Source organism: Artibeus jamaicensis, unplaced genomic scaffold (assembly GCF_021234435.1).
Source record: "Artibeus jamaicensis isolate MK-2021 breed Jamaican fruit bat unplaced genomic scaffold, CSHL_Jam_final contig_233, whole genome shotgun sequence".
NCBI lineage: Eukaryota > Metazoa > Chordata > Mammalia > Chiroptera > Phyllostomidae > Artibeus > Artibeus jamaicensis.
In genome coordinates this window covers 4,332,355-4,341,857 of record NW_026521486.1, presented here as the reverse complement: position 1 = coordinate 4,341,857, position 9,503 = coordinate 4,332,355, and the positions used below count along the sequence as shown (strand labels likewise).

At 61.8% G+C, this 9,503-nt stretch overlaps 1 protein-coding gene across 3 annotated transcripts; it reads right to left on the bottom strand.

The window, feature by feature from the left end:
- Positions 1-1,086: 1,086 nt before the first annotated feature.
- LOC119060173 (cytochrome P450 2D17) lies at positions 1,087-8,596 on the bottom strand. Of its 3 annotated transcripts, XM_037160098.2 has the most exons (11): positions 8,512-8,543; positions 5,703-5,827; positions 5,063-5,308; positions 4,206-4,377; positions 3,485-3,637; positions 3,229-3,389; positions 2,639-2,815; positions 2,332-2,473; positions 1,935-2,122; positions 1,442-1,583; positions 1,087-1,338 (listed from the first exon to the last, which is right to left on the bottom strand). In XM_037160098.2, the coding sequence occupies exons 3-11, from the start codon at positions 5,252-5,254 to the stop codon at positions 1,160-1,162; spliced, it is 1,506 nt and encodes a 501-aa protein (XP_037015993.2). In that variant the 5' UTR covers positions 5,255-5,308; positions 5,703-5,827; positions 8,512-8,543; the 3' UTR covers positions 1,087-1,159. The 3 variants fall into 3 exon arrangements, with proteins under 3 accessions (XP_037015993.2, XP_037015992.2, XP_053517788.1); XM_037160097.2 differs by lacking the exon at positions 5,703-5,827 and having other exon boundaries at positions 8,512-8,596; XM_053661813.1 differs by lacking the exon at positions 8,512-8,543 and having other exon boundaries at positions 5,703-5,908.
- Between the last annotated feature and the right edge of the window lie 907 nt (positions 8,597-9,503).

The following is a 9,503-nucleotide window of genomic DNA, read 5'->3' as shown; positions in this document are numbered from 1 at the left end:
CACTGCCCTGAGCGTCTGGAGTCCCCAAGCTGTTAACTAAGTGCACCAAAGGGCGTCCCAAGACTTAAGTAGGCAGACGGTCACTAGGCACCCCGGGGCGCTCCTGTGTGCCCAGTCAGAGCCAGCCCCTTCTGAAGTGGGCACGGGGTGCGGTGGGGGGCGGGGGATGCAGCTAACAAGGTCCAAGCCCAGGGTCACAGCCGAGGGACGGGACCCAGCGGCCGTCTGGGGCCATGTTCTCCTTGACAGAAGGGGAACCAGAAGCCCAGGGTCACACTGTGTTGTGACAGAACAAGGATTAGAGCCAAGCTGTTCTCCAAGGTCCCCATGTGGCCTCCAAGGTTTGACCCCTGTCCCTAAGACATATGTGCGGCCAGCAGGGGCCAAGCCTGCTGAGAGCTGGGCCTGACCTGGCCACTGAGGAACCCGTGCCCTGGTTGGAGCCTAAGGTGTCCTCCAGCTCCAGCGTGGCCCCGAGGGAACCCTCACCTGGTGGGGGCCGGGGTGTGAGCACCGCTGAGGGGCAGGGCAGGTAGTCAACTCGGCGGTGGGGTGACTGAGGGGCTCGGGGAGGTGGCTGGCTCCTGGACTGCCACTGGGCTTTCCAGGGGGAGCTCTGACACCCAATGGCTGAGCCTGGGGCTCACTGGGCTTGTCCCTTCCCAGCCGCCCTGAGTTCCCCACCTTTGGGGTGTCATAGGTGAAGTGGGGGAGCACACTTGATGGTGCCGGCTGAGCTGCTGGCCCGTGGTACCCGGTGGGGGTGTCGGGCCTGAGGTGCGGGCAGTGGGCCAAGTGAGCCCCCCCCCCAGCCTGGCCAACAGCCCTTAGCAGCCTAGTCTTGCCCCTCCCAGAGGGACCTGGGACTTATGTGTGGACTTCGTCACCAGCCCTAGTAGCCAGTATTGGGTCTCCGTAGGTGACTAGGGTAAGTCGTCACTTTCTGATCCTCAGTATATCCATCTCTCCAAGGGGGTCCAATGCTAGGTAAGGGTGGGTAAGGCAGGAAGGCCCTGGCCCTGGGGCGGCAGCTGCAGCTCCATCACTGCCAGGGGCTGATTAAGGGACTGGGTGGGACTCTCAGGCTGGAGTCACCAGATTGGTTTATTGTACATTGGGGCTCCCAGCTGAGGAGCGGGCTGGGGGCTCAGTGCCCCCTCTAGCGGGGCACAGCACAGAGCTGGTAAGGGACCGGAGTTGCCAGGAAGGAGTAGACACTGTGGTTGCTGGGGCAGGGCTGCCCCTCGGGCACGGAGAAGCTGAACCGCTGCAGGAGGCAGGAGAAGAAGAGGAAGAGCTCCATGCGGGCCAGGGTCTCCCCGAGGCAGGAGCGGCGGCCTGTGGGCAGATACGGTGGGGGAGGGGGGCTCGGTGAGCCTGGGGCCCGGGCTCCACCCCTTCAGAGCCCTCGGACGGGCAGCAGGCTGGGCCGAGGGGGTACCTGCTGAAAAGGGCATGAAAGCCGCCTGCTTAACGAAGCGGCCCTGGGCGTCCAGGAAGTTCTCCGGGTAGAAACAGGAGGGCTCCTTCCAGACGGTCTCGTCCTTCAGCACTGATGACAGGTTGGTGATAAGCATCGTCCCCTGTCAGGAGAGGCCTGACATGAGTGGGGGATGCTGGGACCCCTGCCACCAAACATGCATGGGCACTCGCACACTGCCCGGGACGCACCTGTCCTCATGGGGCAAAGTGACGTGCTTCCCATGGGTGCCCTCGCTGCCACCTGTGGCCGCATACCTGACTCCTCCAACACATTTTAGCTCGTCTCTCCCACCCAGCTGGGGGCTCTGGCCCTGTTCTCATCCCCACATGGCACCCAGGGTGCAGGCGGTGCCTGTGGAAATGAGTGGGTGGCTGGGCCCAGTCAGTGGCCACGTTGGGGCTACCAGATGGGAGGTGGGGCTGAGCTGGGGTGAGGAGGGCCACAGACCTACCTTGGGGATAAGGAAACCCTGCACTTCAATGTCACGGGACGTCTTGTGGGGCAAGCCCAGTGGAATGATGTCCCCGAAGCGCTGCACCTCATGGACCACGGCCATGGTGAAGGGCATTTGGGCCTGGTCCCCCATCTCTGGTTGTCGCACTTGCCCTATCACCTCGTCGATCTCCTGCTGGACACGGCCTGGACAGACAAGCATCCCCATGGTGGTCAGACCCAAGAGCCTGGGCTTCAACCACCTCTGGAGGCTGTGCCCATGTAGAGGAGGTGGTCATGCTGATGGCAGAGTTGGGACCCAGCCTCTGCTGAGAGCGCTCCTGGAGCTAAACCGGGCCCCGGGGTCCCAGACTGTCCCTCCCCTCCCACCGGGGCCCTGGGCTGGCTCGGCTCACGCTGCACGTCCGGATGCATGATCATGAACAGGAGGCCCCAGACCAGCGTGGTTGAGGTGGTCACCATCCCAGCACTGAACAGGTCGGACACCACCATGCGCAGGTTCTCATCATTGAAGCTGCTCTCAGGGTTCCCTTTGGCCTGGGCCATGCAGAGGGTACGTTCAGGGGCAGAAGGAGGAAGCCCCCAAGTGGCCTCTCAGAATGCACCCAGCAGCCTGGGTGCCAGATCACTGGATGATACACAGGCCTCACCTCATGGTACACCCACAACTCCCTGGCTCCACCCCTGGAAGCTGCCCCTCACCTTCTCCACCTCATCCAGAAAGGCATCAGTCAGGTCCCGGGGAGGCTGGGTTGGGTCCCAGGTCATTCTGTGCTCGGTGATCAGCTCGTCCATCATGTCCATGAAGGCCTTCTGCCCCGCGAATAACTTGGCAGCCAGTCTTGGGATGCGCAGGAGCACTGGGACCAAGTTCAGCACCTGTGCAGGCCACACATGTGGGGCCCTGCATGGCCTTTCCTGCTCTCAGGTGTTCCCCTTCACAAGTCTGGTCCCAGCTGCCTCCGAGGCATTGCCTCCATTGACCTGGGCTGCCAGAAGGATAAACCTAAAATCTTCCTGTGGCTGGTTCTGTGACCTCTAATGGAGGAGGTCCGGGTTCTTTAGCTCTCACCCGGGGGTGCTGACCCTGGCCCGCCTCTCCCATCTCTCTTGGCGATTTTTCTCTCCTTCAGGCCTTTCTTCTTGCAGGCGCCTGCTCTGAAATGCCCTTTTTTTCTGAAGCCCTTCTATATATTATCAATTCCGCTCCCCAAGGGCCCCTTGCAGGGCAGAAGCCTGCCTTCCACTGAGCTCGCCCAAGACTCCTTGTCCTCACCACCCTCCCCGCGCACCTCGCGCATGAGTCCTGACTCCTCCTTCAGTCCTTCCTGCATTAGGTCCAACAGCTTGACGAAGCGCGGGTCGTCGTACTCGAATCGGCGGCCCCAAACGAGGGAGGAGATCACGTTGCTCACCGCTTTATTTAGGAGGGCGTTGGGGCAGAAGGGGCGTCCTAGGAGAGGGCGGTGCGGGTCAGGGTGCCGCCCCCAGCGCCCCGTTCCCCCGCCCCTCCATCCCCGTCCCCTGCCTCTCAGCCCCCGCGCTCACCGGCCTGGTCAGTGAAGGCGTCACAGAGGCAGGAGGCCTCCTCGGTCACCCACTGCTCCAGTGACTTCTTGCCCACGCCGAAGTTGCGCAGGGTGGACAGGGAGAAGCGCCGCTGCTCGCGCCACGCGTGTCCGTAGCGCGCGAGGACTACTCCTGGGGGCGAGAGCGGGCCCGGCAGGTTTCCGCCCCGTGCCCTGCCCACAAGTCCTGGCCCCTTCGGCGCAGGTTTGCCTCGGCCTGTCAGTCACACAGGCTCGCGGGCTCCGCTCGGCCCCGCCTCCTGCTCTGCGTCCGCTGACTCCGCCTCCTCCACCAAATCCCGCCCACTCGACAACCCCCTTCCAACTAGGAACAGGTCCCACTCTCTGTCCTCGTCGCTCGCCAGCTCTCTTCTGTTGCTCTTGGCCCCAGGCTGCTGGACCCACGCTGACCCCCGCCCCCACCATTCCGGGAAGGTCCTGCCCGCCCCCGAACAGCTCCCACCTGACCGCGTCCCACCCGTTCCCACTCCCCGCGGCCACGGCCCGCCCCTCTGTTAGGCCCCGCCCACAGCCTTCTCCGGCGCCCTGGACACAGCTGCCCCGCTCCACCTGCCGCCCCCTCAAATTCGCTGACTCTTCCCTGCACCGCTCTCCAGGACCCTCCTCCGCCTGGGCCTGCCGGACCGCGAGTCACTGCGGGCCCTGTCCCTGTGCGGCCGCGGTCTGCCCCCTCCTCTTGCCTTCCGAGCGCGGCCCGAAACCCAGGTGCTGGTAGATAGGCATAGGCGGGCGGTCGGCGGTGTCCTCGCTGTGGTTCACCAGCGTCTCACGCACGGCTGCCAGGCCGTTGACCACGACCACCGGCGTCCGGACCAGCCACAGGCTGAACACGTCCCCGAAGCGGCGCCGCAGCTGCAGGCGGACGATCAAGGGTGTTTGTTAAGACCCCCGCCCACCCAGTCTCACGGCCCTAGCCTCGCAGACACCTGGGTGGTCAGGAGCGAGAAGGTGCTGGGACTTTATCCGGCCTCGTGGCCCGGGAGGTCATATCCTCTTGTTGAAGCACCTCACGTTGGATCAGACCACCCAGCTATGACTTTGCAAAGGTCACCGAAATTGTCAGTAGGCCTAGTTACATTTCATTTTACAGGTGAAGAAACCGAGGTTCACAGAGGTGAACAGTGAGGCCCAAGGACCTACAGCATGAGAAGAGTTGAACCCATTCTCTACCCCTTTCAACCCCGATTTCCTGATTTAAATGGGGCTCACGATCAGACTCCTCTCCCCCATTTTCAAGGACTTTCTCCCTGATCTAAACTGAAGGGACACAAGCTCACATAATTTAAACACAGCCCAACTGGAATCCAAACTCATTGCCAAGCACCATCCCCTCTCCAAGCCATCGCCCCTCTGACCTTTGGAAAATCTGAACTGCCCTTCAGGCCACTGTGCAAATGCCGCCTTCAGAAGCCCCTCAAACTGGCGGCCTCCTCTCAGCTCAGCTCCTTGTCTAGCCTGTGGCTTCACTCACCACCAACTGTCTGCTGTGAGGTGGGGTCCCCGGGACCTCTGCTGCCCACCCCCCAACCTTCCTCACCTGGTTAATAGAGCAAGGCATGTTCTGGAAGTCCAGCTGCAGCAGGTTGCCCAGCCCAGGCAGTGGCACGGGGCCTGGTGGGTAGCGAGCAGACCAGCGCCGCGCAGCCTGGGGCATCAGGCCCACCAGCAGCAGGAAGATGACCACGACCACGGCCAGAGTCCATAGTGCCTCCCCCGTCAGGAGCCCCATGGCTGCCTCAGTGCCCACCGGGCTCCTCAGGGTGCCCCTCACCACTCCAGGCACCTAGGACCAGGCCAGGCAGGGTGCTCTCACCACATCCTGTGGACTTGACCAGCCTGGGTTTTCTTTATAAAGGGAGTGGAGTCTGGCCTTTGCCCTCTGCTCTAGCCAACCTGTCTGTTGGGTGACTGTGTTGCCAGGGGTACAGGGAAGGGGCAGAGGAGGTCAGGAGCAGGGTGGCCAGAGAAGTCCTCATCCCTCCTGTCCTGTCTAGGTGTTCCCTAGGGCAGAGAGGCAGAGGTGAGAAGCCCACCCCCATCCAACTCCGGGGCTCTGTACAGGATCCGAGGAAGGGCCGGGGGGTTCAGACTTGACCCTTCCACCTGTCACAGTAGGTCCATGCCTCATGGTTTTACAGACTTGTCCCCAGGACACGTCCCGACCTTTCATACGTCACCTGCCTCCTCTTGAGTGACCTTCACCTCCCGCGTTTGTTGCTGCCCCTTGCCCACTGCTACAGGGAGGTCGCAGGCCCACGTGGAGGGAGGAATGAAGTTCTCAGTGTCCCCTCACTTCACACCGCTACATTCAACACACAGAATCACACATCAGACACCACCCACATGTTTACAGACTGACACAAGATCACACGCACACATTCATACACACTAGCACATGCATAACTTACACGCCTCCTAGTTCTCAGTGGGCCTGAGGCTGCCTGGACATGACCCCCACCTGGGGACCCCCACCTGGTTGCCTGCTGGCCCAGCTGCCTGGGTCTGGGGCAGGGAGGGGCTGTGTTGAGTTTGAACCTGGGGGGAGGGGGAGAGGGAGCAGAGTTGTGTTACAGCTCCCTGGTCACCCTGACATGCCAGTGCGACTGCCCGAGGACCCTTTCCTACGTCTGTTCCTAGCTCTGGTGGCCGCCCGGGCCACGGGTCTCCTTCACTCCCGGGACTTGGAGAAATGTGGGGTGGGCACTTCCCCTGGACGGCTGAGCCTCCTCAGGCCTGGCCCGGGACGTGCCTGTCCCCACAGCGGCGGGCCTGCTTCCTCCTCCTCACACTGTGGCCTTGAACATCAGCTGCTCCGACTCTTTCTGGGAGCCATGGAGATGGACACCAAGTGGACACGTAGCTTCTCCACACCCTCCCAGGCCCGCCGAGGGCCCTAAGGATGGACCCTCCCGTTGCCGGCCTCCTCCCTCTCCCCGAGCCGCAGGCTGTCTGGCCCTCCACACAGAGTGACCCCTCAGCACCCTTCTTCTTCAACAGGGAAAGAGGTGGGATGTGGGCTTTTAAATCAGCAAAGCTGGTGGAACTCTGAGGCAGGCCCTCTCAAACTCAAAGACCCAGGAGCCCAGAGGTGGAGATGGGGCATTGCTTCTTCCCCCTCCGCCCCTCCCAGGGGCATGTGAGGCAAGCGCTCCCTCTGGAAGCAGCCGGAGTAGTTCAGGGTCTTGAAGGTGCCCTCCCTCACCTGAAGCAGGGCTGGAGGAAGCCCTCCTGGCCCCATACCCCCCCCCCCCCCCCGTTCTCTCCCTCACTCCCCAACAGCAAGAGCACCAGAGTCCACCCAGAGCACCTCCGGCATCAGAGAGCCTGTGGCCTCTTGGTAAAATCCTGCTTGGTGTGTGAACGCTGTTCCTCCTCTTGCCGAGTCCCCACATCCCACTCTCCTGCCAGGCCCTGCTGGGCCCAGGCCCAGAGGGTGGAGTCTGCTGGGGCCCAGCTGGGCCCTCCCTGCATCTTGCCTGGGCCTGGGCTTGGATACTGTTCCACCCATACCGGGCATCCCAGGTGCTGGGCGCTGGGACAAGCACTTGCAGCACAGTGCGGAGAGGCTGGGGGGGGGCGCTCCCAGGTGCTCCTACGAGGAGGAGGCGGCGGAAGTCAGGGCCGACAGCCGTGCGGAGACTGCTTCGAGGGTCATGGGGACCTCGCCACAGGCTGGAGTAGGACTTTCTGGGGAGACTTCATGGAGGACTTTGGCCGGCTTTGGCACTGCAGGCCAAGATGACCTGGCGATGGGACCAAAGTGCCACTGCAAAGTCCTATGCAGGGGGAGGTGAGTGGCAGTGGGAGGGAGATGGCCAGAGACCTGGGCTTTGCAGGACTGGCTGAGGACTGGACTGTGCGGAGCTGGGGGGCTGGGCCTCTGGGAGGCAGGGAGGCCAGCTGTGAGGTCACACAACAGACCAGGAGGGCAAGACCCCCAGGCACTCTCGGGACCACCTGTGGCTTTTGTCCTGGCCTCAGCCGAACATCCCTGTCCTAGGGGGCACCCGTTTTCTACTCAGGACTGTCAGAATCAGGTGGTGGTAGCAGGGTGGTCCCACCTCACACACCGCCTTTACTGAGAGGCTGTTTGGATGTCGGGCCCGCTCCAAGCAGCCACCCTCACGGGAATGGGAAGGTCAGTGACAGGCCTGCCTGTGACTCAGGCGATGCCCTCCCCCTACGAGGGCCCGTGTGTGGGACGAGAGAGCAAAACTCGCAGTCGCGAGGCCTCTGGCCTTCTGCCATCATTGCATAACCGCAGCTTTTGTTGACGAGGCGACTGAGTGCCAGGCACTGCTCACTCAGTGCCCTTCCCACAGCCCTTAAGGCAGGTAGGTGGCTTTATGGTCCCCAAGGCACAGAGGACAGTGAGTCTCTCGAGTCACTCAGGTCAAAGTTACAGAGCAGCATTAGGGTCCTTCGCAAACTCCAGCTCTGAGCTTCTGCTGTAGGCTGTGGGCATAAACTTCCATAAGGGCCCGCATGTAAGTGGCCGAGATTTACTCTCAGGAACACTCATCCCGCCCTCCCTGGGCTTCTGCTCTGGTGAAGTTGCTGGTGAGCGGGCGAGTGCCCGTCCCGCCACCCCGCAGAGACCACGCCTGTCACAAGGGGTCACCAGCACAGGGGTCCTCGGGACACGTGACCTGAGACTTGAGTCCAGGGCGACGTCAGAAAGATGGCGAACCAGGAAGCACCCGGCCCTGGATCCTCCCAAGGCACAGAGACCCAGCCCTGGGCCCCCAACTCGAGGCAGAGCCGACCCCTGGTGAAAGCTCTGGAAAGCAGGGAGGGCGCGACAGCATCCAGAGGGGCCTCCGGAAAGTTGGCGGCATTTTGCTCGCCTGCCCCCCTCCCCCGCGGCAGGGCAGCGCCCGCGGCCCAAACCTCCCAATTCCCGCTCCTCCCTGGGGACAGAAAGACAGTATAGAACCTGCGTCCAGCTGGTCTGGGTGCCGCGCGCTGAGCACTCGGCGGACTCACCGGACTCAGCGCGGACCCCGGCGCGCCCGCGGGCTCCGGCTGGGTGGCTGCAGTTCCGCCGGCCGCCGCCGTGGGGCGCAGGAGCTCGCAACGGGGCAGGGCTGCCTTCCAGTTGTTTTAGGCCCGGGGCTTCGGCTTCGCAAGATGAAAGGAAAATTCTGAAGATCCGTGGCCCGACGGTGTCATTGTATTAGCGCTACTGAGATGCACACTTATTGGTCAAGGTGGTAAATGTTATGTTTACACCATGATTTAAAAGTTATTTTAAAAAAGTCCATCACCACTACACACCTGTGAGAATGTTCACCACCCAGAACACTGACACCCCCTGCTGCCCAGGACGTGGAGCAACGGAACTCTCGCTGGCTGCCCTGGGAGCGACTGCGCAACGGCGCAGCCACTTCGGAAGATAGTTCGGCGGTTCCTTAGAATATAAAACATTCTTTTACCAGCAATCAGTCCTTGGTATTGATTCAAACATGTTGAAAATTACATCCAAGCGTTCAGAACAGGCAGGTTTTATAGTGGCTTTATTCTTAATCGCCAAAACTTGGAAGCAACCAAGGTGCCTTTCAGGTAATGAGTGGATAAACTCTGGTGGGTCCAGACAACGGATCATCATTCAGCACTAAAAAGAAGCGAGCTATCAAGTCATGAAGACACGGGGGAAACATGCATACGACTAAGGGAAAGAAACCCAATCGGAAAAGGCTGCGCTGAGTACCACCCCAACCAGCTGGTGTCCTGGGCGACACAGAGCTGCGGAGCCAGAGAGAAAGGCCGGTGGGTCGCCAGGGCTTGGGGGGAGGTGCGGGGGCCAGGAGGGGACCAGACAACAGAGCCAGCTCTAATGTAAACCGCCACAACGGGTCCGGGCAGGCTCGTTCATCTTAACCAGGCTGCCGCTGTGCCCTAAAAATTACATATGTTAAAAAGAAAGAAGCATGGACCCTGGCTGGTGTGGTTCAGTGGACTGAGCGGCAGCCTGTGAA

Bases quoted from the DNA above. Each gene is read 5' to 3' on its own strand.
- LOC119060173 (XM_037160097.2), bottom strand. From the start codon at position 5,254: ATGGGGCTCCTGACGGGGGAGGCACTATGGACTCTGGCCGTGGTCGTG. The intron at 4,378-5,062 runs GTGAGGAAGGTT...GTCCGCCTGCAG, and splicing joins TGCCTTGCTCTATTAACCAG to CTGCGGCGCCGCTTCGGGGA. The intron at 2,474-2,638 runs GTGAGGGGCAGC...TGCATGGCCCAG, and splicing joins TTCTGGATGAGGTGGAGAAG to GCCAAAGGGAACCCTGAGAG.